This window comes from Catharus ustulatus, chromosome 1 (assembly GCF_009819885.2).
Source record: "Catharus ustulatus isolate bCatUst1 chromosome 1, bCatUst1.pri.v2, whole genome shotgun sequence".
Taxonomy (NCBI): domain Eukaryota; kingdom Metazoa; phylum Chordata; class Aves; order Passeriformes; family Turdidae; genus Catharus; species Catharus ustulatus.
In genome coordinates, this window is record NC_046221.1 from 155,387,627 (window position 1) to 155,414,399 (window position 26,773).

A 26,773-nucleotide genomic window follows, 5' to 3' on the forward strand; every position below is an offset into this window, starting at 1 on the left:
ACTCCCTAGCTGAATTTAATCTTATTGCTTCTGACCTTTAGAGACTTTTGCTCAAGCAACATGCTTGTCTTTGTGTTGTAGCAGATTTCAGACCTACCTGGGCATGCTGCCCAGTTTTCTTCAGGTACTTTTTGAGGGAAAAAGGAGAAGGGAATGGATCCTTGACTCTTCCTAATTCACAAAATTGGTTGAATCCATTTGAGCTATGAAACCCAGCTAAAAGGCCAATCTGAACAGTTTGCTGCAAACTTGAATCTGCTCCAGTCTGTGCTGGCTCTGGGATTAAAACCCATTCAGATGACTAAAATAAAATTTGAAAAATGTATACTTCTGCCATTCTGACTCTTGGCTTGTGACCAGAATTGTGAAAAAGATGTGCCAAAACATTGCATATTCACAGAGTATTTCCTGAATGACCAGAACTGTGAAGCACTGGAATTCACTCATGGTTTCCAGTGAGATATCCAAACAGAGGACATTTGGATAAATTTAATTTGCGATGTCCTTTGTGCATTTTCTCATCACTGAAGTGAAGCAAAATTAATTAAACTTTCTACAAGGCAATGCTCCAAAATGTAATGATTAGTGAAAGGTAGAGATATAAAAAGAAAATCTTCAAAAGCTGTTTTCATAGTTTTCTTGTTGGTGTTTTTTTGTTTGTTTTGGGGGAGAAGGGTAAAAAAAATTAGGGAAACAAGACCACATAATTTGCTTCAGTTTCCTTTTGTGACTCTGCTGTATAAAGAAAAAGACAGGCTTGTGCTCGCTGACCAAATAGAAGATGTGACACTGAGGACATGGTTTAGTGGTGGAGGTGCCAGTGCTGAACTCAATGAACATACAGGTCATTTCCAAACTTAATGATGTTACAATTTTATTGTAAAATACCTGACTGTGTCAACCCAACTGCCTGCAAGGTTTTTGTCAGCTAGATGACTGCTCAGCCAACTTGGAAATAATTTTCTTTGGACTCTCTTGTATCAATAGATAGTTCTGAGGATGGGATTTTATGAGAAGCCAGGAGAGCCCATGGCTGTATTTACCCCATGGTGTTGTGTGGAGATGCCAGCTGAGCTCTGAGGAGATGAAAGTAGGGTGGTGTAGTCACCTGAACAAGGCCATCCAAGGCAGGTTTTTAGCTCTTCAGAGAAGCAGACCTGACCACAAGTACACTGCTGCTGTCATCCTGTACTTTTCCTAGAGAAAATAGTGACTACTAGTGATTAATGACCTTTCTTTTTTAAAATACTGAGCTGAGAAGGAGAACTGCTTTAAAAGTATAGTGGAAACCTGATTTTACTGAAAGCTATTTGTTATTTTCTGCATAAAGATTTAAATAATCTTTAGTGGTTTCCCTGGATTTTGAAACAGCAATGGAACTTTTCATGATATACAACTTGGTTAATGTGTAAAAATAAAGAATCAAAACTTAGTTTTCTCCTCAGTGTACCCAGCCTTATACCTCTAGTCCTGGGAATTATTAGTAATTGTTCAGGAAAAAGGAGTACTCTACTGCTACCTTGGAGATCTTGTTTATCAGCAAAATAAGCTGCTGTGGTGGGAAAAGAAGATAAATTTCTCCTCCAGCATCAGAACAGACAGCTGTAAACAGAAAGGAATAACTCAGAGTGCCCAGTACATGCCAGGAGGTTCTCATTAATTTAATCACTTCCATCAGAGGTAGAATTCAGCTTCTCCTAGCTGGCATGCACTGCAGAGAGGATGCCAAGTGCCCTAGCAGTGCTCACATGCATCTCCCATCCTCATGCCCACTTCCCATAACTCTGAGCAGAGACAGGATTCCAAAGAAGGTCCTGGAGATGATGATTTCCTAGTGGAAATCTTTGGAAACACCTGTGAAAGAAGTGTCAATGCTCAGCTGGATTCTGATTCACTCCTACAGACAGGAAAATGATAAAATGGTGCAGGCTTGACAACAATAGAAAATGAAGTGGCATCTCTAGAGGGATAAATGAGCAAGCTACTGATGGTGAATTGAAACCTCTGAACCACACCAGGAAACCATCAATCACTTCTGTTTTGGGGGCTGGGTACTTCCCTGGTTCACACCTCAATGGAACAGGCAGTAAGAATTGTAGCACCATTCACTTGAGACTGGGCAGAGGAATGTGTTACAGCAATTAGAAATCACAGACTGATTTTTACATACTCTGTATAAAAATTATATTATGGTAATTTAACAGCCTGGATAAGTATTTATCTCTTTTACAGAGATGTCTTCTGGTCCTAAAACCTTGTGAGATTTATTAGAAGTTTGTTAAGCAAGGATGCCAGGTTTCCACCTTTACTGAGAGAGAGACTGGCTACAGAGTCAATGAGTGAAGAGAAGGAATGCAGTGGCCCCATTTACAGAGTTATTACAAAAAAGTTGCTATAAAGGAGACGTGGATAAAAATGTGCATTTGACAATTCAGAGAGGCAGATATGAAAGCTTTTTTGGTTGGCATTGAAATGCTCAGAGATTAAAAACAAAGATGTACTGCAGACACTGGATCCCAGATTCATCCTGCAATGTTTTAATACTTTAACTGAAAGTTTAATACAAGGTATTTAATACCTTAAATGAAGTTGCTGCTTAAATATGGAATGAATCTTCATATGTCCATTAGAAAGGATGAGGGAGGGTGCTCAGACCTGAACCATCATCAGTGTTTGCCTCCTTTCAATGATCAGGAAGTTTAGGACGGTTCTGAGCATTGTAATTTGGAAAATTATATATGTATATATATACACGCACCAAGCAAGTGAATTGTATGATAACATCTTTTTCTTTGTATTTATTTATTTATAAGTGAGAAAGTTGTTTTTTTCTTCTTATGTTTTGTAGCTCTGGAGCTAATAAGTGTTTAATTGTTACTGGATATATTTAGTAATTAAGTGGGGATTTGGCTAATATTGAGTGAAGCAGTTGGCTTGTACTGATTAGTAACAATTAATTATCACTGTAATTAGTCTGCTATAGAAGTCTGTTACAGTGGGCTAGCAGGGTTTGAATGACTGTATTCATACAGAGTGAGTTGATAGGGAAGACTGTGCCCCAACTCTAAAGCTGTACACTGCTGTATATGTGTATATACATGCATATATATAGATGCATATATATATATATATAAAAAATATATATATTCTGCCCTACTGGTCACTAGAAAAATCTTGGTGCTGCTGAAGACAGCACAGTCATGAGTTCCTGATCTCAAACCTTTCAAACTTAATTCTAAAGGGGAGTGAGATGAGATTTACTTGTCCCTGCCTGTTTCCACTAGATATTTTCTGTAAAGGTTTGTTCTGCTGTTGGTTAGAAACCTCCTTCTCATTTCCTGCTTAAATTTATTCATGCCTGTTCAAAATGTGTCTGTTCCTAGAAACCACGCACGTCCCTTTCTGGACCTGATTACCCATCACAGCCAATATGTGTCTTCCCATCAGCTTCAGTAAACTGAACCAAGCTGACCTTAAACCAGATCAAAGCTGATGAGTGGGAAAGGCACAGGGAACTGTCTAGGTTTGAATCTGTGGATTTGAGGGATTTATGGAGTTTGTCCTAGAAGTCATCATAGCTGTCTCTAACACACATCCCCTTTCTCCTGTGCCTGCAGGTCCGCAGTGTGCTCTGCCATTTGGTGCCTCAGCAGTTGCCAATGGGGCTGTACTTTGTGAGAATATCCCTGGGCAAGCTCCAGGCATCCAGCAGTGCCAGCTCCTGTGTCGCCAGGGCTTCCACAGTGCCACTGCCAGCACCTCGTCCCAGTGTGACACGCGGCAGCGGCGCTGGGTCTCGGCCGCCCCTCTGCTCCAGGCCTGCCAGAGTATGTCTGACCTGGTCTGATCTCATCTCATCTGACCTGATCTGATCTGCTGGGGCTTGGGAAGGGCTCAATGCAAAACTGAGCTGTTTCAAACAGTGCAAAAATTAGCTTTTATCACAGAACTACTGTGTGAACAGCAGCCACAGTTACAGGTTGAGGTGCAGAAGATGTGTTCTGTCTTCTGCCATCTTCACCTCTGGCTCTTGGCTGGCCCCTGTACCAGGAATTGTCCCTCTTGCCTGTAATAATAGAGCCATAAATAGCTATTCAATCTATATGCAGATTTGTCTTGTTAGTTAAAAGAAGCTGGCACCATAAGTGATTCTGATGGACCTACTTTGTCCTGGAAGAACAGATGAGCACCAGATGTTTGAATTTGGCTGAATTTGACTGTTTATTTGCATAATCAAGTCACTGTTACTTCTGCATCTTTTTTGCAGCAGTCTGTTCTTAAGGATTATTGTTGTATTTGTTGGCTGACTTCTGGTATTTTTCAAACCATTTTGCTTTCAAGAAAAAAATGGCACTTTAAATCTTGGAACAATTGAATGTCCATTCAGAGCTCATGTAATTGGATATTAACATTGGCCTTTTCAATTATTTTAAAAAAGACATACATTCTGATCAAAATGGCAATTTGTAGCAGTTCTGAACTTTGAGAATTGCAGGTCTTCCTGCCAAGTTTGCAGCTACTTTTAATTTCCAGAATAAGTTACACCCATTAATCAGTCTTTAGAATGGGTTAAACTCTTCTATCCCAAATGCAAATATTTTTAAACTTTCAATTTCAGACTGAAACTTTTGTCTGCCATTGTGTTTGTGAAGTTTCTGTAGCATGTCATGAAATAACTTCCATGTTTGCCTGATGACAGTGGAACTTTGTAGGGACAGAGGGGAGTATGTGGCAATCTGCTATAATGTTTATAAGCAAAGGACTTCCCCCAGTAATTTGTGTTTGAAATGGAGCATGGTTTTAAGGAGAAAGAAAAGATTCCCAACAAATCAAAAGGCAATTGAACAAACTTCACAAGAATGGAGAATTCACCAAAACACTTAGTAATTTGTTCCAATGGATAATTACCTTCACTCTCAAAAATTGTATTTCCTGTTCTTTATGCATACATGTAGAGATGTGGTTAAATCAGCTCTTTAAATACTCTCTGAGAAACTAAACAGAGAGGGGCCTTGTGCCTTGCAGGAGGAAGCAGGGGTTTGTGCCCTCTGGGCTTTCATGCTCATTTTTGGGGTGAGGGATGAGGAATTGTGCTCCAGCAGTGACACTTGTGACAGTGACAGGAAGGACCTGCAGAGGAGCTGAATGAGGGAGAGCTCTGCTTCTTGTCCAGCCTGTGGGATAAGAGCCAGCTCCAATTGGAAGGGGAACGACAGCACGACTGTTGTGCTGAACCTGAGATAACAAACCCTCCAAGAAGCCTGGGATCAGTGTTGCTCCAGGGAGACAAGAAATTTGCATTTTTTTTTCTTGCTAAAAACTGATTAAATTGATTTTGGTTTTCTGACTGATGATCTCACAGATTTGTCATCAATTTGTGTGATTAGCATCACTTGGTTTGCTGTCAAAAATTCAGAAAGTTCTTGTAGATGTCCATGGCAATGCCATTATTCTGCAAATTTATTCTCTCCTAAAACTTATTCCCATTTAGTTTGACAAACTGGGTTTCCAAAAACCCATTTTCATTAGTATTAATCACCATCACCATTTAATTACTTTTTTACTATAAGTGTTTTCATGATTGCATGCAAGAAAAGTGAAAATTACAGGTTTTTCTGTTTCTTTTCCAAGTATTGGTATAATGTCAGCTTCCATGTAGTTCTCTGGGACTTCCTATTTACTAAGGCATATGAAAAAATATCAGTAATGATACAGATTGTCCTTATCCTTCTGTGAGTTAGTGCTCCAGTGGAAAATATCTCTTAATTATTATCTAAGTGTATCACTTGGCTTTTTCTCTCATTTATATTTATCAGGCTTGTGTCTTGCTGCTTGTTATTTACTACTGACAGCTCTACTGCTTTCATCTAAAAGTGGGGAGATGTTTTTGATGCAACATGAGAATGTGAAATCAGTGTTGTCTTTTGTCAAAGTAACTCTGAAGGTCAGGTTCCTCATTAGTGAGGTTACTAAATGCCCTCTCTACTTCATTTTTAGAGCTCCAGTTGTTTCAGACAGTCCAAGCTCAAGCACACTTTCAGCTACGCCTGCCTCCTGAGAAGACATGCAGTTCTGACTATTCTGGGTTACTCCAGGCATTCCAGATATTTATTTTAGATGAATTGAAGGCTCGTGGTTTATGTCACCTCCAGGTAATTTAAATTCCTTATCTTCTGTTGTTGGTGGATTTTGTTTGCTTTGTTTTGTTTGGTTTTGTTTGTTTGGGTTTTGTGTTGCATTAAAAATAAAAATTAAAAAAAGTGAAGCACAACACAGACCTTGGCCTGTTTGAGAAATGTGGAAAAATGGAATATGCCATGAAATCTGTCAGGATTGGCAGCACTTCTCATAAGGATGAGTGGGAAAATAGGGGGATTTGTCTTACACCACATCATCAGATCAATTTAGTTCCAGCCATAAAAATCATATAACACCATTTGTTAAAAATTTGTTTCAGTGGAAGAGAATATGTTGACTATTCTTACAGTGACCATATGACTTGCTAAAATTAAATTTTCTTGCTTCTATTTTTAGAGCCCCTTTTGACAGTGTTACTTGAGTATAGTACTGTGCAAATGAATAGGGCAAGGCAAGAACAAGAAAATTCTCAGGTTGGCTAACTGTGATTTCACTTAATTCTGAATTTGAGGTAAATGCATTTGGAAAAACTGGCTCAGTGTCCATGTGTGATGACTCCACTGTCTATGTGGAATGCCTGAGCGTGGATCGCCTGGGAGTGAACATCACGTGGAGGACTCAGCTGGAAAACATCCCAACAGCTTCTCTCCCTGACCTACATGATATTGGTAATTTTTCTTTCTCTGATGTTTCTATGGGTTAAACCTGATTTGCTTTTAATCATTTTGCTTCCCTGTCTTTACAACACTGGTGTTGTGTTTTTGAGCTTTTGGTGTTGATATATTTCCCTTCTCAGGTTGTGACCACATAGTGGAAAGAAGCTATAATTGAATATTTCTTTCAGATAGGACTGCCTCTCCCAGCTGCCTTAACTAGGACTGAAAATTACTTTATCAGGCATGAGCTGAACTGTCCCAGATGTTAATTTCCATTGGACAAATCCTCAGTGGTGGAAAAGTATTTATATTAATTGTATTCAGGGAGACACAATTCACACATTGTCAAAAACTTAACTAATTTCTTGCAAGTTATTTTTTTTCCGTTTTTTTTTATCTTTTCCCTTTTTTTTCTATTTTGCATTACCTTTGACACTAAAGAATGATCCTTCTGATGTCCTGGAGCAACTATACAGAGACCACTGACTAGCAGATGTTTGGTGTGGTTTCCATGAGAGTTAGGGATGGTGTAAGGAACTTCTTTCAAAGCAGTCAGTGTTTTCCTTCAAAATAAAAGATATTAAAATGCCCTCTGTGGGCACATCAAGAATAGTGGCCTGTATGAAAAATAATGGGGCCAGCAGGACCAGGGCAGGGATTGTCCCCCATACTCAGCACTGGTGAGGTCACACCTCAAATCCTGTGTTCATTTTTGGACCCCTCACTTCAGAAAGGACATTGAGGTTCTAGAGTGGATCCAGACAAGGGCAGTGGAGCTGGGGAAGGGTCTGGGGCTCAAGTCTGGTGTGAAGCAGTTGAGGGTGCTGGGGGTGTTTAGCCTGGAGAAAGGGGAGCTGTTATTGCTCTCTACAGCTCCCTGAAAGGAGGTGGGATCATTCTCTTCTCCCAGGTCTCAAGTGACAGGACAAGAGGAAATGGGCTCAGGTTGTCCCAGGTGAGGTTCAGATTAGATATTAGAAATGTTTGCATTGAGATAATGGTCAGGCATTAGAATAAGCTGGCCAAACAAGTGGTGGAGTCACCATCTCTGGCCATGGTCAAGGGGTGTCTGGATGTGTCACTTGAGGACATCATTTAGGAGTGATTATGGTGCTGGGTTGGTGGTTGGACTAGATTATCTTGAAGGTCTGTCCCTACCTTGGTGATTCTGTGTACCTTTTCTCCAGTTTCACTGCTTTGGAATGGTATTCCCAGCACTAAACAGAAACACTCTGTCTGTATGTGTCCTTCCTTCTAACTCTGGGGCTTGGGGATATGTGCCCTACAGCAATTTTGCTTGGTCAGAATTGAATTCACAACCCTTCAGGACACAGATGGCAGCTGCAGTGGTCCTGTAGTTCCTGGCTCTACAGTTTGATATTGTTTACATCTGTCCAGTTGCTCCATATTCTAAGGGAAACTCAAAACACAGAATGATAGAATGTTTGGCTTGGAAGGGACCTTTAAAGGTAATCTGGTCCAACACCCCTGCCATGGGCAGGGAAACCTTCAGCTCAGTCAGGTTCCTCCAATTTGACTTTCAGCATTTCCAGGGGTGGGGCATCTACTGCCTCTCTGGGCAACTTGGTCCAGTGTTTCACCACCATCACTGTAAAAAACTTCTTCCTTATATCTAATCTAAATTAGATCTAATCTGAATTATATTTTATTTTTTATTCCATTCTCCCTGTGAATATTCAAGCAGTTTGCAGAAAGTGAAACAAAGTATAAGTGTGGTTGGTTTTATATTCAACTTATCTTTTGAAAGTCTTCCTCAAAGTTTACCTTTTTGATCCTCCTCACACATAAATTCCCTGTAGTACAAAATTAGCTTTTCAAGAGAATGATTATATGATTTCAGAAGAGACAGAGCAGGACCTGTTCTCTTTGTACAGCCATGGCACCATCATATCCCAATAATTTCCAACTTCCATTACCTGCTAAGGCAGCTTTGGAGCCTTCTGTTTGAGCTGTCTTTGACTGTATTCAAACAGAGTAAGTAAAGTAAGACTATAATCTTATAGCTGCTCTGCAGATTCATTGTGGCCTGCTGTTTGTTAACAAGCTTGTATTTCTGCATCTGCCTCTGTTTTTAACTTCAACTTCATCAGTTTCTGTGTGGTTATCCTTTCCTGTATTATGGAAATGTCTTTCATGCTATTTTGTTGTATTTTTTTTCCCTCTTTAGAAAATGCAATTGTTGGGGAAAATCTCATTGGAGCATTTATAAAAGAGATTAAGGATGGTGTTTTTCTGCTGCATTTGGATTCCAAGCAGTTCCTAGCAGATTCTGTCATTGATTTTCCCCGGGATGAAGAGTTTGATCTGTCTCCCCGTGTGCAGCTCGGATGTAGGAGTGGGTTTCGAAGAATTTCATCTCCTGGAAAAGCAGACCCTAATTCACAAGGATGTGGTATGTCTCATTTTTAACTTTGCATTCTTAGATGTTGTCAGGAATCCTATAAAGCTGAAATTAGAAAGTCATCAGTGAACTTGTGTTTAGGGTTCATATTTGAAAGGTGTGAGGCACCAATGTGAATGGGAGAGATGGGAATTAATGCTTTGCTTACTGTTCAGTCCTTGTGTTGAACCAATGATTTGGAAATAGGCATCATGGCACTGACATTGTATAGAAAGTTTTGTAAAAACTTTTGAGATTTTTGTAAACATTTTAGGTCTGTCTGGTAATAGAAGGTAATTTATTATTCTGGTAATTCTGGTAATAGGAGATAGTAAGACTGTAATGCACGTGATCCTTAATGAAAGGATTTCACAAAGATAATGTAGCCAGAGCTTCAGAAAATGACACATTATCTGGAATAGAAACCTAGATGCAGAAATGCCAAAAGTCCCAAGATTGTGAATTCCTGGGCCAGCTCAGATGGAAGCTTTTTTGATGCTGGCCAACACCCAGACCTAACTGCACTTCTGCCCACTTTTCTTCTTCTTTCCTTCTGCTTAGTCTTCTTCCCTGGAACAGGCTGCCTTTCTGCCAGCATCCTGCTTAGGCTGCCAAACCTGCCTTTTCCACAGCTCCCCGTGGCTGTGCCAACCTGTCCTGGCTACCAGGTCCTGCTGCCAAGGTGCCTTTGCCTCAACAAACCCACTTCTGTTTCTATCAACACCAACCTTCCTTCAGATCCTGATTGCTCTTGTTGGCCCAGTTGTCCTCAATGAGCCCATGTCTCATTTATGCCAGTTTGGGATGTATTCACTATATCTAGCCTTTTTTATGTAGGGAACAGAGGGCAGATGTACCACTTGTAGGTATAAGATAACAGAAGCAGGTACTGGGTAAGTTTTGCAATATTGGGAATATTTTCAGATATTCATCACTTCATTGCTATGAAGTGAATCAGAATATGTGAAAAAAAAACTTATCTCCCTGCTTGGTGTGGTGTTTCTCTTTAGGTTCAGAGAATTTCCTAATGCCTGGGTAAGGTAATCAAGTGACAGTCAAATGATGAACCACTTTTGAACTGCTGCAGTTTCCAGCCTGGAGCCTTCCGGGTAAATTGACTGCAGGTTCAGTTTATCTCCACAGTCTGGAACACTTCAGATCTGCAGAAAAAAACACTTTACATGCAGAAAAAAATATTAATTCCTGCTGAGTCCAGAGTCCATAACAACTTTCACCTACTTAGTAAGATGTAATGTTGTGTTGCTTAAAGGTATCTTTGTTTTTTAAGTAGAATCCATCACTTAGAGCAGAACTTCCAACGAATATGATCTTTCTGCCAAATACTACTTGCCAGGCATAAAAGCCTCTAGGAAGCAGTGAATTAACTTGCCTTGTGAGTTAATTTATACATATCTGAACCAGCTAGCTGTGGAAAATGTCACTCAGTAAAACAGACATTACAGATATGTGGAAAGGAGACAGTTTCTGCCCCAGCCTTTGACAGAGATTTCATACCCTAAGCTGTCATAGTGTACCTGCTGCTGGACACTGGTTTGTGTTGCAGGACTGCATTTTACTCTGAACAGGGAACTTAGGAATTTAGGTTCTAGTTATATCCAAATATATATATATATGTAGATATATCTGATCACTCATCCTGTCTGGGTGTCTTTCCCCACTAATAGTAGGGACAATTAATAAGAAGCATCACCTGTGATACAGAAAACAAAGTTGTGTGCAGGTGGTAGAGATTCTTTATTCTCTTCTCTTTCCTGTTCTGGCTTGTTCTTGAAATACTAATCGTGTTTTCAGATCCTGATCTTTCTGATTTGTTTGGTTTTATTTCACTGTCAATGTCATTGCTTTTCCTTCAGGAAGTGTGGTCAGCTCAGTAGTGACAGGTTTCTGGTGTTCTCAGTGAGCTGAATTTATTCCTATGAACATGCAACTTACATGAATCTGCCTCTTCATCTCTTGTATTTTCCTTACAATCATCTGTTTATTTAGGTTTCCATCTATTGTGTTTTTTCATGTCTTCCTGCCTATAAAACGGGTAACATTTACATTTGTTAGATTTTCTTATATGGCATTTTTTCTTAGTCTCTGCCTTACACTGAGTTATGTTACATCACAGGTATCTATGAATACAATTCCTTAAGAGTTGGGGGTAACAATATTATTTTAGCTAAATTTTAATAGTAGAAAATGCACTTTCTTTTGCTAAGGTACGAGTTAACATTAAGAGTGTTGGAAACTGTCCAGGAGGATTTTAGGAACATAATCTTTCTCCTCCATTTATTTCAGGAGAAAACCTAAAGGCTGTTTGTAAACTAGCTTTGTCTTATTATACATTTTTATGCTTGACAATTCTATCAGAGCTTCAAACATAACATAACTCAAATGGAAGGACTAGATTTGTAGCTGAGTGGCAGCTAAAGACTTTATTTCTAATAATCTGTATCAAGAATCTGATATCCCACAGTTTTCCAGTATCCTTGGAGGGAAGAAGGAGAAGGGCAAGTGTTGGGTGATGATCAGCTGGGACTGTTTTTGAACTTGCTCAGTGCAGTGAGAGCTGAGGCTTCTGTGAAGGGTGGTATCCCTGTGGAATCAGAGAGCTGCTCCTTAGCCTGGATTTTGCAGCTTGTTCCCCTTGTTGTGGTACACAGAAGCCTGAATGCAGTTAGAAGTGAGACCAGGTTCCAAATTTCACATGCAAGATCAAACGATTACAGTAATTTCACGATTATAAGCCGCACCATTTTGACTAAAATTTTGGTCTGAACCCGAAGTGCGGCTTGTAATCTGGAGCGGCTTATATACGGACAAAGAACAAAAAGTTGCTGTTTTAGTTTGGAGGACAGGTGTCTGCTGAGAAAGGCAGGAACTTCTCTTTGAAATGGAGAATGTAAATCCCCTCCCTCCAAATTATTATAATTTTGAAATCAAGGGGTTCTTGGGCAAAGACATGGGAATTAGGAATAACAGTTCTTTACTAGGGAAATTAAAATAGAAATACAGTACTACAAAGAAACAAACTCCAAACCCTGACAAAGTCAGAGTACAACCTGACACCCCGTCAGGCAGGGTGTTGGTAGCAGTCTCATTAAATGGTGGCTGCATCCTCCTGCAGTGACAGATGTGGCTCAGTTGGAGCAGTGCTCCTGTACAAGGTGCAGTTTCCCTCTGGAGGTCCAGTGGTGATGTGGAGAAATCCGGTTTTCCTCTGGAGTCCAGTGGAGAAAGGGGCTGCCTTAGTGTCCCAAACCCTCTGTTTTTATCTTGGTAAGAAATGTTTGGCTCTTCCCCCTGGCTGGAGCAACTTCCAATGGGATGCAGTAATTTTATCAGTCCCACAGTGGGACTCAATGGCCATTAGCAGAAAATGACTCGCTGGGGGAAGGATGGGTTGTGAAAAGATAAAGAACAATGCCCTGCCTGGTTTCAATGGATGGCCCATTAGCAGAATATCTGCCATGGAGATAAGGATCACTGCCCCCACCCTCAACAGATGGTGATAGAATAGATACATTTTATCACACCCTGTATTGTAACCCAAGACAATTGCCAACACCCGGACATGCAGCTTATAATTGGGAAATTACGGTATATTTATTTGGTTGGGTGGTTTTTTCCCCCTCTTTTGTTGTTGTTGTTTGTTTTGTGTGTGTGTGTGTGGGCTGTTTAGGTTTTTTTCTTATATTTTAATTTATCTTTTTCTGATATAGAGTTACACAACTTGGTCCCACTGATTACACTTAACTCTGAGATTTTGGCTGAAAGTTGTTCTCTAGTTTCTTACGTTGTTAAAATGTATTAATGCTTGGAAGAAATTCAATACAGTGGTTTGTCTCACTTGCAGAGTCAAACTGAACCCACATGTGATTGTGTCACCATGCCCTGTAGCTGAAGTGATAGGTCCCTCCAAGAGTTATAGAGTCTAGAAAATGTGATTCTGCACCAGCATTTTTTATTGTTCTTTGTGTCCTTTTGTCAATCCAACACGTGAAATAAAGGCAATTTTTCTTGCTCAAAATGTGATAGGAAAAACAGATGTTTCTTTCACATTGTGACTAAAACTACAAAAAACAGGAGAATGCTTTGAAAAGCTTAATTTGTTTCTTTTTAAACTTTAATTACTTAATTAGTCTCTTCATTCACTGCATTTTGTCTTCAATTTAGGCACGGATTTCTCATTTCACTTTAATCTCTGCTGTTGTTCAATGAGTATTATACTTTTTGCATGTGCTGGAAATAGTCTTTAAAACATATCAGATATCAGACACTTTTGTGTATTAGATGTATTAGATTAGGGTTTTTGAAAGAAGAATTCTGACTGATCCAGGATATTTTACATTCTGTAATTGATTTTAGATATGTGTTTTATCCAGAGTAACTGCTTAGATGTGTACTAGGAGGAAAATTTCAGTCTCACAGTTATATCCTTCCAGACCTTCCCACTGGACTATTTATAGCAGATGAAGGAATAGATGATAATTTTCCTACTAACTGTCTTTTTAGTCTATTATAATGTAGATGGTCCCATGAGTTAAATTAATTTACATTTTGGTGTGTTGGCCAGAACAGCAATTCACCATATGGGTTGTAGTGAGAATGGCCAATATTCCATTACTGTTTCTCTCTCATGGAAGCTTCACCTTCTGTCAGGATGCAGGGCAGGAACAGAAATAAAGTTTTGCACCTTGTCAAAGTCCCAAAATATACATTTGATAGTGTTTTGAAGGAAATCTACATCTGGGAAGCAGCTGTGAAATAACAAGCAGGGGTACTGTCCTGCAAATATGTCTGTGATTCTTCTGCTTTAATGTTCATTTGAATGCTCTGGATGGAAAGACAGTATTCCATGATATCCCAGAAGACAAGGAATTTTCTCTGTAATATGCAACAGCTCAGCTGGAAATATTGCTTCTGATTGTTTTGAAAATTATATAGATACCGACTAAGAATATCACTAAGAACACATTTTTATTTTGTGTTTGGGTTGTCATGTGCACAACTAGTTACTTTTAATCTAGCCATTACTGTTTAGTTTGGAAGTGCTTAACAAAAATTTCTTTACCAGGAATTCTGAATTAAAGTGTTACCATATGGTGGATTTCTGTATGATGGCTTTGGAGTTTCTGCTCCTCAGAGCCTTCCTGTTTGTGTTTGTAGTGTTAGAAGTTACTTTTCTTGCAGATTGTCTTCCTTTGTTTGCTTTCACAACTCATCCACCTGCATTATCTTATTCCAAATGGATTTGACAGTTGGAAATCTGGCCTGGACTTGGCCTTTCCAAAGAGCTTCACGTGCTCTAATTGAAGAACGGATTTTGGGTGATCTGAAAAAACATATCACAGCCTAGATTTCTGCCATTGATGAGTTTAATGATCATTTAAGTTTAGTTTGTTATACCACTTAGAAATGCATACATTAAGAGTTTGAAGCCTATGGCAAGTCTATCAGAATTATATATATATATGTATATATATTTATACACACTCACATTATGTGTGTGTTTGTGTATATATATATATATATCTATATGTATATATGTGTGTGTGTGTGTGTATATATATATATCCACACATGTGTGCAAATGCCAGAACTGGTTGAATTCCAAATGAGAATAAGGTGATTGTTCTCTTTGCAGTTGTTTGTCCTCCAGGCAGTTATTTCCAGGACGATGAATGCATTCCCTGCCCTCTTGGCTACTATCAGTATCAGACAGGACATTCCTTCTGTATCAAGTGTCCTGTGGGCAAAACTACCAACTCCTATGGGGCAAGCAGTCCTGATCACTGTAAGTTGAACTCATTTTTTCCATATTGCCTTTATTTTCTGGCTTCCAATATTTAATGATTTTTTTTTATTAATCTCTTAGTTTTTTTAAAAAAATTAAATCCTCCCTCTGGGGGTTTTTGGCTGGATATGATCCCTTCTGCATACGTTCAAAAGTATTTTACAAAGTACAAACTGTCTGGTGTTTTGACCAAAAATGCATGAGAAACAAGTGGTCAGTCTCATCCAGGATGTTGTGGTTCCTTTAGACATGTTCATTGTCCTCAGGAATGATATTTGGGTATTTAGTATCAGTAAGAAACTTCTTATGAACTCCATTTATTGTCACTTTCATGAACACTAAAATAGTCTCATTTTGTGCAGTGCTTTCCCCTGCAAATACAAACACTTCTCACAAAGCAGCTATTGGAATGTTCACTAAATCTGGTGAATTCAGATTAAATGGTTTGTTTTTCTAATGCAGTTCTATACAGAAAATCAGTTATAAGGTCCAAATTAAGTTTTGTCTACAGAATTATCTTATATAAAATAAGATATAAATGAGAGTACCAAGAATGAGCTTCTTGGGAAGTGTCATTTAGTATATGGTCTACTTCATTCTGTCTCAACTTATTTGTTCTCTTAGGTGGGATAAACCTCCCATTTTTATTGTAATGTGTCCCAACATCAATTGGCTTTTGCCTACAGTTGCCATTCTTCTTTTCCACGTGTTCCCTGGGGAGGTGTTGGACTTGTGTCCTTGCTCCTTAGGGTTTAAAAACTTGCACTTGCAATTTTCTTCACTAAACCTGCTCCCTGCCTGGTTTCCACTTAGCCTTTGGTGCTGCACCTCAGTGCCAGCCCTCCCCAAAAGGCCAGGTTTCACATCACCTTCCTTCTTGTTTTCATTCCCTGCTGTCTCCTTGCAGAGATTGAAGAGTTTTTCTGAATTAATTGGTGTGATAGCTCTTCTCATTCCTCACAACGTGCCACGGATCCACTGCAGCAGCCACTGAACAAACCTGTATGAAAGTACAGTTCCTTCTTGCTTTGTAGTGCTGGAAATACATCAACAGAGATTTGGTGCATGACAGAAAATCTAAAAATGTTTGAAACACAAATTGAAGAAACAACAAAGCAGTGAGACTACCATGAGAGCATGAAGTACTGTGTAAATCTTAGCTTAATTTTCAGTGAAGTCTCTGCTGTGCTCAGGAGTCTTTTGTCCCACAGCATTGGCAGGAGCAGTGGCTGCACAGGAGGTTTCCTCTGAACATCAGAAAATGTTTTTGTTGTGAGGACAACCAAGCACTGGCTCAGGTTGCCCAGGGAGGTTGTGGAGTCCCTGGAGGTGGGTAAAAGGCATCTGGAGAGGGTCCTGGCAACTCTAGGGGGCTCTGTCCTTATGAGCTGCAGAGGTCCTGTCCAGCCTCTGAATTCACAGAGAGGAGTTGCATTATCAAAGCTCCTTTTCCCCTCGCCTTCTCTCTTGCACAGGTGTCACATCCTGCCAGAGCAATGAGCAGGGCCTGCAGTGTGATGAGGATGGACAGTACAGACCTTCCCAGCAAGACCCTGGCACCAAGAGATCCCTCTGTGTCGACAGCTCTGGGGCAGCACTGGACTGGACTGAAACAGAGGATCTGCTTACAGATGACCAGTGCTTGGGTAAGTGGCAGAAGGATATTTTGGATATGCTTTGACCCCACTTCCTTTGAAGAGAATAATCCTTCCACAGCTTATGAGGATTCACTGTCCCATAGTTATTCACTTTCCCATACTTGTGGCCTCTGCCTTAAGCCACATTCCTCCTTAGTTTTGCATTTCTTGACTATACTGGGAAGTTATTTCTGGTAAGGGAAAAGAGTGAAGCAGGTTTACTGCACTCTCAGATGGCTGCCAGCTTTTGATGTGTGCTGACTTTGTGATCTCTGCTTGGAAACCCAAAAGAATAATGAGAAGGCTAATGAGAAAAAAGCAGAATTATTTATTTCTTTGTAAAATTATCCCTCATCTGTGTATTCATGGGAAATAGACTATTTTCATCAATGACCTCACAGCCACAACATAACATCACCCTCTGGGCTCCTGCTGTAAGGTATCTGACTTGGGGAACACATCCTTGCAGGCTGGAGGAAGTTACTGCTGCTTGAATACAGCTGCAAAATACTGGCTTTCAAGGATGAAAAGCTTGAAAAAACAAAGAAAGTAATCTATCAAACAGTCCCCAGACTGCCTGCAGTAAGGTCTAATTACTCCTCTCAGCCTCAAAGCTTTAGCTGTTTCCCAGAAGTTTTTATATGCTCATGATATGATTGGTATTGAATTTAATAGAATATTCTGTTTAGAAACTGATGTCATGGTGTGCTTTGAATTAGACAATGCCTTATGACGAGTGTGATCAGTGGAAGGACTGTGAAAAGTAAAGTCCCAGTTGTGAAGAGGTCACAAAACTATCTTCAGTCAAAATAACTCCTTTTTTCCTCTGAGCATACGCAGAGACTGATCAGAGCTATGAACATGAGGTGAAAGCCTCTGTTGCTCTCAATCATGGGGTAGCTGGGATGTTTCTTTGTGTAAAGAATTCAGGATCTTAATTCTCCTGCCACCATGAGCCTTCCTGCTTGGGCATTTCTGACTGTCCAGGATGGAGCAGATGTAGATATTTGTGCTTTGTCACTACAAATATTTATGACTGTTGGAAATTCATTTATGATTGTTTAAAAACACAGTGGCAATGTGTTTTTAAATGTCTGTCATAGAATGTCTGTCATAGAATCATAGAATGGTTTGTGTTGGAAGGGACCTGAAAGACCATCTTGTTCCAGCACCCCTGCCATGGGCAAGGATGCCACCTAAAAGATCAGGTTGCTCAGGGCCCCTTGAACACTTAAGAAATCTGTTTACTTGCTTGGGGTTTTAAATAATAATATTATGGCTTATTTTATTTCTTTTTTTTTTTTTTTTCTTTAAAGATCATGCTTCATTTCTGGAAAGCATAATGTGAAGTGAAACTGTTTATCTCTATTTTTGCTTTTTCACCTGCCTCTTTCCCTTAATTGAGTTCAGCACACAGCAAGACAGTAGGGGCTGAAGGCTGCTCTTGCCTTGACAAGAGGCAGACAGATGGGGAGGGTCACCAAAACCCAGCTGGTCTTTGGTTTTTGAGTCTTCAGACAGAAGAAGAGTTGGTTGTATGAATGCAGAGGAATAAGCTGTAACAGCCATTGCTTGTTATTACTGTTCCCTCTCTTGTTATATTTAGGCCACTTAACATTTACACTTAACATTTATCACTCAACATTTATTATATGGAGGTTGGGACTAGGTGATCTTGAAGGGCCTTTCCAACCTAATCCATTCTGTGATTCTGTAATTACATAAACAGAAGGATCTAAAGCTTTGCTGTAGGAATAAGTGAGATAGAGAATTTCTGCTCTGAACTAAATCTGTGAAATGATTTTATGACTGCAATTTTTTTAACTTTCCTTGTACTAAAAAACAAAATTCAAGAATGAAAAAAGGCAGTTTTTCTATTATTTTTCAATATTTTCAGTTTATCGTTTCATTACACTTTCTATCTCCTCTCTGCTTTTCTCACATATTATTTTATTCAATACATATGGTAATCAATAATATTATATTCAATAATACGGGAGAAAAATAGAGAAAAAATATTTTCTCTTGAAAATGGAGGAGTGGGATGAAGCCAGAATTAGGGGGAAAAATCAGAAGAAAAGAAAAACATTGGAGAGTGTAATTTTTAAAGTTTGAATATTGGAATAAGAATGAGGGCAGCTTTTAACCAGGCATCACTGCAAGTTGCAGATGCAGAAGGGATTCTGTTTCGTGCAGAAGATATCTGATGCTTGTATTTTTGTGCCCTGTATTTCTAGAGAAAAAAACCCTTCCACTTCTGCTTGCACCACATTTCTTCCTTGTCCCCATCCTAACTGGAGTGCAAGGATTTTCTTGTGCTAAGCATTTGACAAACCCATGTGGTTTTTTTCCTGAGCAGAAATGATGGTTTTATCAAAAGCACCTGCTGGCTCAGCCCTGACAGCAGTGGACATTTGCTTCTGATTTAGCCCTGACTCTTCTGCTGTAAGAGTGCAAATGATTATTTTAAGAATTTATCCCTGACTTTATTTTGTGGTTTATCCAGATATTTCAGGGAGAGAGGACTGTGATCCTCTGGCCTGACTGCTGTGCCCATGAGCCCAGGGGAACGAGGGGCTGGGTTTGCAGCTCTTCCCACAGCTGGGATCACACCACAGCTCCTGCTTTTACCTCCTTTAGTTCTAGGCATGGTGTTTGCTGCCAGGAGCCCAAGGTTTGCCTTCACCTGGGGCCTTTAGAGAAGTTTGGTCACCAAGGGATGATGCTAAGTCACAACATTCTTCTCTTAACCACAGAATGGCTTGGGTTGGAAGGGATATTCAAGATCCTCTGCTTCCAGCCCCCCTGGCATGGGCAGGGATGATGTGCTGTGCTCACTCAAACGTGCTGGTGCATCAACCTGTGCTCACACTGTGCCCAGCCCTTGGTAATTCAGGCAGTACCAACCTCACAGGGTGGTGGTGGCACTGTGTCCTCTCCACCTGTAATCCCCTTCAGGGCACAGACAGGGCCAAACCCTCTGGAGCCTGGATTAGGTTCCTCACCCCATTTAGTGACCTTTGGGGTTTGCATCTCTGGACCCCATGAGCTGTTCCCAGTGTGTGAACTGAGCTGCTGGTTCAGACTCCTCACACACAGGAGAGCAGGTCCAGTGCAGAGGAGCAGATAAAAGGGTTTGGGCAGTAAAGTGACAAAAGTGGTGTTAAAAGTGGAATGGAGGAGTAATAAAGCAGCAGGTAAGACATAGTGCTTGGATATAGCCTTGGAGATCAGGCTGTTGTGTTTCTGGATTTCCTGTCCAACCAAGTGCTGTTGGAGCTGGCTCTTGTTTCTCTGGTTGGCAGAAAGTTGGATCCCCCTTTGACTCAATAGTTGGTTCAATGCCATGAACAAGTAATGAGAGATGGCAGCTCTGCTGCTGGAAGAGAAGCCTCACTGGAAAGTAAAATCCCAGCCCACTCCTGGCTAACTGGTTTTTAAAACATCTTGTGACAGTTTTTATTTCAAAGCTGAAATTCTACCCTCACGCCAGCTGTCTCCTGCATTATCTGTGAGCTTATGGCACATCATTTAATGAGCAAACCTCTCTCCCCACAGAATTCTTCAAGCTTAATTTCTACCTAAAGTCTTTGTCTGTTTGCAGCATGGAAAGTGATAATACTACTTGATCGGGGATTTTTTTGTTCTTTTTTTAGTGCTCAGAAAATTTGAAAAAGTTCCTGCCTCCCGCCTGATTTATGGATCAGAAGAAGCTCAAATTCTTCAGTCTCAGTCATTTGGGGGAGACCTGCAAAGTGCATATTTTCAGTGCATTTCAGGTGAGAAAACAGAAAATCTGTAGAGACAACACTAACAGTTGTGGGAAATAATAATATTTTCATATGATGGGTTTGTAGTTAAGTTCCTGGATGAACAATATGTTCTGCAGTTCAGCACCAATTCACTGTGAGATATTTACAACTTTTGGTTGCCCTGGTTCTGGGAAGAGATTGATGTTTCTTTCAAAAAGAAGTCTTCTGACTTCACTTGCTTCTTCAGACAGGTCATCTGACTTTAAAGCCAGTTGATGTAGTTCACAATACGAATGAGACTGAGCTTTAAACCAGGAAACATTCATCAGACTGTGCAGATGTGCAGACAAAAGAAGGATTAGGTGTTCAGGACATATGAAAAGCAAGCTTTTACCTCTTCACAAATTACCTGATTGGCACATAAAATAAGAATAATCATCCTTGCTTTCGTCAGAAGGGTATCATAAGGAGTTCAGAGATATTCCTCTGCCAAGTCTTGCAGTTTATATACTGTATTACATCTGGTTTAAGTTGGTTCAGAATCATCTAAAACCCAGAGGAGTCACCACACTGCTTTCAGGGTGCTTGGAGTCAGTCTCACCTTGTGTCGGGCTGTGAAAGGAGACAGAGGGATATGTTCAAAGTAAAAACTCTCTGGCAGTAAGAGCATAGATGTCCTGTTTGTAAGGCACATACCAAAATTCTGTCAAATCAGTGGCTTTGTGTCACATGCCACAGTCTAGTAGGATCAATCACCTCTCATGCTAAGAACTGAATATGTGAAGCCTTTTTTTACTGGAATGATTTTCCTGCAGGAGCTCACCCTGGATGTATACTGTAAGATTTCTTGCACTTTCCCTTGAAAATGGAGACTTTCAAAAGCAAGACACTGAACTGGGAGAGCCTGAGAACAAACCTGGGGAGAAAATCATGCCCCTTTGCCAACCAATCTGATTCCATCTCTCTCATAGATATATTTTCTTTTTGAGTTATGTAAATGGCAGCACAACTACAAAATATTACTGCTGAAGTTTTCATTGAAGAGTGAGGGTTAACCTTTCCCTCCCTAAGGTCAGATAACGCAGCTTGCATTTCAGCTGATGTTCTGATCTAAGCTGGTTATTTTATACTAAAGATTTGGAAAGTGCTTCACCTGGGCTAGGAGCAGAGCTGTGGCAGTAAGTTAATGGTGAATGTTTAAGGCCAGGAGGATCTTCAACTACTCCTAAATCTGGAGGGGATGCTGTTTCTCCCTTACAGTGGCCAGGGGATGGCTGCAGGGGCAGCATGATTAAAGAATTTGATGTTTCCCTCCTTCCTGTCACTCTGATATTTGTCACAATCTCTTTACCATGGGGTTACTGTATCAGGCAGGTGTGATGTGCTGACAAAGAGCTTCATGAGAGTCCTGCCTCTGCCAAAATTATCCTGCACACTTTAAATGTTTGGGTGTGTGGTCAGACTTTTCTCAGCTGTTTGTATCATCAGGTGATGAACAACTTTCTGGATTAATTTAATTTGATTTAAAATCCTCATCTCTCTACTAAGGTAGTTGAGTACTAAAGTTCATTTGGCTAATTAAATTCATGTCTGATAGATATATGGAAACCTACATAAGTGGCAGAAAGCAGTGGAATTTGTAGCAACCATTTTGCATGCAAAATGCTAGGAAACCTAAAATTTCTCTCCTGTTTTTCAGGCTGTGAGAGGGAAGATGCTTGTGGCTTTGCAGCTGTAAGTCCTGCAGGTGCTCAAGTGCTCTGTGCATTGTACAGCACTGCTGAAGCCAACTTCAACTGCACCACCTCTGGATTGGTGAGAATGGTCATATTTAAAAACATGTTTATCATAGTGCTGTGTGTTCCATGTGAGTAGACAAGACCACAGAGGAAAGGCAGGCTGTTACCTGGCCCCTTGGACATTGCTCTTCCCTAAGGCAGTAATAAATCCCTGCAAATTGGTACAGAAGCTACATCCAGATATTTCCAAAAATGACATCTGAATATCTCTATGGTTGAAGCATCACACAGCACTGTTGTCCCTAAAACATGCTGAGCACCTGCAGATGGGAGATCAGGTTGATTTAAAAAGAGGGTTAATCTGGATAGTCCAAACTAGAAGTAGCCAGGTTGGTATCCAGGTCCCCTGGAACAATCACACTTTCTGAGTCCCTTCCTCTAGCCCAGGGTTTGAACTGGGTGCTCTGTATCACTGTGCTATTTTTCTATTCACTACTTTAAGCAGCAATTGAGGAGCTGAGATCTCAGTTTGATAGTGTAAAAATTGTCTGTATGAGAAAGAATAAAAAATGTGCACATGGAGTTGTGCCCTGATAACCTTTGTGTTGCTCATTGCTCCCCATGAGTTTCTGAATAAAGAGAATGTATTTTAGAAGAGGAAATCCATTAGGTTATATTTATTTTGCTTGCCTGTTTTGTCTCAGGTCCAAGGTGTCTTGGGGAACCCTGCTGCCACTAGCATCAGTGGCCTCAGCTGCTTGCTTCGTGTCAGGAACCCAGAGGGAGATGCACTGATGGTCTATTTGAAGAGAGGTACCAGATGTGAATCACTCACCTAAATCTGACTCTGTGTCCAAGCTGGTAGATACTTCTGTACAGGGTCATGACTAAATGTGGGGAGTATCTTTAAGACGACACAATACTTTAAAGAACTCAACATTAATGAACATCTGGAAGGTTCAGAAAATCTTTCTTTTATGTCTTGTTCCCTAGAAATTAGGAATACTTTTGTAAACCATTTTGATGATTTTTGCCAGAAACAAGTCCCACAAAACCTCAAAATCTATCCAATGTATTCTCCTATTCTGTTCTGAATTCTCTTTACTAAGCAGTTGGTTATATACATAAGGCATTCTTAATACCAGGCTAAGTGCACTTTACTTTTGATTGTGAATTGTTCTAGTAATATACCAGCCAAGAAGTAAACTTCTCTCCATGAATCCCAAAATATTTCAGCTGAACTAATGAATGCATAAGAGAAATTTTATTTATTTATTTATTTATTTATTTATTTATTTATTTATTTATTTATTTATGGCCTGAGTGTGGCTGATAGCACCACATGCGTTGCATGCCCAGCTTTAAGTGTCATGCCAAACTGGAAGCAAGATAAACAAATGCTCCAGGGTTTGAGTCAAAACTCTCTGCTCTTACCATGTTCTTTGTACTTATATCCAAACCTCTGAGTCACTATTTATTAATAATAAAGATAAAAGATCTAAGTCTCACCTGAAAATAAATTAAGACCCCTGAGCTTGTTGTGATTGGTATAATCTTGTTAATACCAGATCTATTCTAGTTTTCTAGATCCAAAATTCTATGAATCATGCCCTCCTAGTTAGCAGAAGTCTTAATTGCAGATGCAGTTATGCTAGCCAAATTGCACATTTTAATTTTTGAATGAGATAAATTTGTTTCATTTTTATCTGGGAGTTTCTAACAGTGTAAATGAGTGCTTGAAGGTGGAATATTACCAACCTTACTGCATAGATCCTGGGAGCTGTTTGCTGGCAGTGCATTATAACCATCTACTCAGGAATGGTGGCACCACATCATTTGATGATCTTATCTTGCTTCTGAAACTCAAAGTCCAGAAAAGGACTTTTAAACTGAGTTTTGATCATAAAGCTTTCAACCAATTCCAGAGTGCAGGCAATTCAGAATCATTCCCTGAGCTCCCCTTGAGCTCCTTTCCCTTTCTGCCTACCCAGGACAGGAATTCAGCTCCTCTGGACTCAAGGCCTTTGAGAGGACTGGCTTCCAGAACGTGCTGTCGGGCGTGTACCGCTCCATGGTGCTCCCAGCAGCCGGCACAGCCCAGACTGATGCTCAGCTGCTCTGCAGACAGGAGTGCAGCCAGGACTCCTGCTGTGATGGATTCATCCTGAGCCAGCTCCTGCTGGATGGAGGTACTGCCTGACTGCACAGGACACAGTTCTGCAGTAGGAAACTGTCTTGGTTTGAAGGACTGGTGTGTGTCTGCTAAGAAAGGAGCCTCTCTTTGAAATGGAGAATGTAACCCCCCTCCCTCCAAATTATTATAATTTTGAAATTTATGGGCTCTGAGGTGAAGATATGGGAAATAGGAATAACAGATCTTTACTAGGGAAATTAAAATAGAAATACAGATTACAAAGAGTGAACCCAAAATGCTGACAAAGTCAGAGTACAACCTGACACCCCGTCAGGCAGGGTGTTGGCAGCAGTCCCATTAAATGGTGGCTGCATCCTCCTGCAGTGACAGATGTGGCTCAGTTGGAGCAGTGCTCCTGTAGAAGGTGCAGTTTCCCTCTAAAGGTCCAGTAATGATGTGGAAAGGTTTGGTTTTCCTCTGGAATCCAGTGGAAAGAAAGCTACCTTGGTGGTCCAAATCTCAGTTTTTCTCTAGGTAGGAAAGGCTTGACTCTTTCCCCTGGCTGAAGCATGTCCTAGTGGGATGAAGTAATTTTATCAGTCATACAGTGGGACTCAATGGCTCATTAACAGAAGATACCTCCCTGGAGGAATTATGAATTATGGAACAGATAAAGAATGCTGCCCCACCTGGTTTTAACAGATGACCCATTAGCAGAATATCTCCCACAGAGATAAGGATCACTGCCCCACCTGGTTTCAACAGATGGTGATAGAATACAGACTTTTGGTCACGTCTTGTATTGCAACCTAAGACAAAATCCAATGCTAAATGAGTAGAAGTCATTGCTGAACACAGTAAACTCACCTTTGCATCACACCTGTGTGAGCAGCCTGTCTCTACATCACTGATATTTTTTTGTGTTATAAATGTTTGAGTAATGCCCAAGACTTAGTCTGGAGCAGTAAAGACCTGAGGTAGCAACATGCTCTTGGAAGAAAATGGATATTATGAAGGGAAAAGCCTGCCAGAGTTCCAGCAGTGTTTGGGCAATGCTCTTGGGAACATGGTGTGACTCTTGGGGCTGTCCTGTGCAGGGCCAGGAATTGGACTCAGTGATCCTTGTGAGTCTCTTCCAGCTCAGCCCAATCTCTGTCTGTGGGACATCTCCATCTGGATGAGATAAATTGTTCTGAAAACACCTCTCCCCATACATAGCACAGCTTGATTGCCAGAAATTGATTCCTTTCAGCTGATGCAGGAACTAAACAGGTGCCTCCGGAGAGAGTTTTTGTGGTGCAAATGAAAATCAACTTCTTTATAAGAGCAGGAGAAAAGGATGCTAAACAAAATTATGTTATATTATTGCATGCAGAAATGCTAAAATCTTCCAGATCTGGATGTCTGTCTAAGACAGCAAGTGGTAGTGGGATGGATGGAGCCTGGCAGAGATGGGACTTTGGCACAAACAGATTTTTGCCAAAAAGTTCAAGCACTTTATGCCAGTGCTTACGTTTTGCAGTTTAGTTTCAAGCTCACATGGAGTTGACTTTCCACTTGCAGATGCACTTCCTGTAGGAAATGTGAAGTTTTAAATGACATGCCTCAAGGATTTAAAGGAAAGCTCTATCAACAGCCAGGAGTTGGATTTGATGATTTTTGTGGGTCTCTTCCAACTCAGGATATTGGATGATTCTGTGAAATCCAGTCATGTGCTACTGGCTGCTATGTGACAAGCACTTCTCCAGTTTGGAGTGGAAACTGATCCTCGATTTACAAAAATCTATGAAAATCTGTCACAAAAAAGTTGTGAAAGTTGTCAAGAAAATATTTCCAGAAAATTATTCTCTGTTTTGGCATCTCATTTTATATTTGGATAATGATATTTTAAATGGTCTCATAAAGTCCATTTCTCTATATATTTGCTGTCAAATTTTGGGTTCTCTCTTCTTGTGAGTGTAAAAGGTGAATATCTGTTTGGTTGGGGTGACTATTTGGATCAGTTCTACAGGTAAATGCACTACTTGGACTGGCATTTTGCTTAAAAAGAAAGAAAAAAGAAGGAAAAGGTAGCATATTCAATATCTCATGTACCCAGTCCTTAAACACAAACTAGAGAGGGCATTGTAAAACCTTATAAATGCCTGAGCTGTGACACCAAGTGCAAAGCAAGAGCTGAGTACTGTCTAGAAGTTATGGTAACAGATTGGTGCCTTAAACACTCTGGTCTCCCAACTCACATCACAGTGCTGGGGGTGACTCAGGCCTGGGGGGACTGAAATCAGGCACCAGTTCAGGGAATCATTGCAGTAAAAATATATAAGTGCTTTTTTTTAGTTCAGAGCCTGACATTGTAAGACCAGCAAAGGATGGGATGTGTCTCTCTGGTGCTATGAAGTGCTGAGAACATTGTTGGGTATTATCAGATAATAGCAATATTTTATTAGGTGATAATAATAGTATGTGCCTGAAATCTCTGGAAAAGAGTGAGTAGCTAACCTTAGCACTCAAAT

The 26,773-nt window shown here is 40.2% G+C and overlaps 1 protein-coding gene across 1 annotated transcript in view; it reads left to right on the forward strand.

The window, feature by feature from the left end:
• The window catches only part of TG (thyroglobulin), a 146,596-nt gene that overhangs the window by 22,667 nt on the left and 97,156 nt on the right, over positions 1 to 26,773 (forward strand). The window contains exons 17-26 of the mRNA XM_033063694.1: positions 3,618 to 3,827; positions 5,998 to 6,152; positions 6,650 to 6,806; positions 8,983 to 9,207; positions 14,849 to 14,998; positions 16,474 to 16,644; positions 20,292 to 20,414; positions 22,087 to 22,202; positions 22,831 to 22,939; positions 24,118 to 24,315. Of these exons, the coding sequence (XP_032919585.1) occupies positions 3,618 to 3,827; positions 5,998 to 6,152; positions 6,650 to 6,806; positions 8,983 to 9,207; positions 14,849 to 14,998; positions 16,474 to 16,644; positions 20,292 to 20,414; positions 22,087 to 22,202; positions 22,831 to 22,939; positions 24,118 to 24,315 (1,614 nt within the window). The remainder of the gene's footprint in view (positions 1 to 3,617; positions 3,828 to 5,997; positions 6,153 to 6,649; positions 6,807 to 8,982; positions 9,208 to 14,848; positions 14,999 to 16,473; positions 16,645 to 20,291; positions 20,415 to 22,086; positions 22,203 to 22,830; positions 22,940 to 24,117; positions 24,316 to 26,773) is intronic.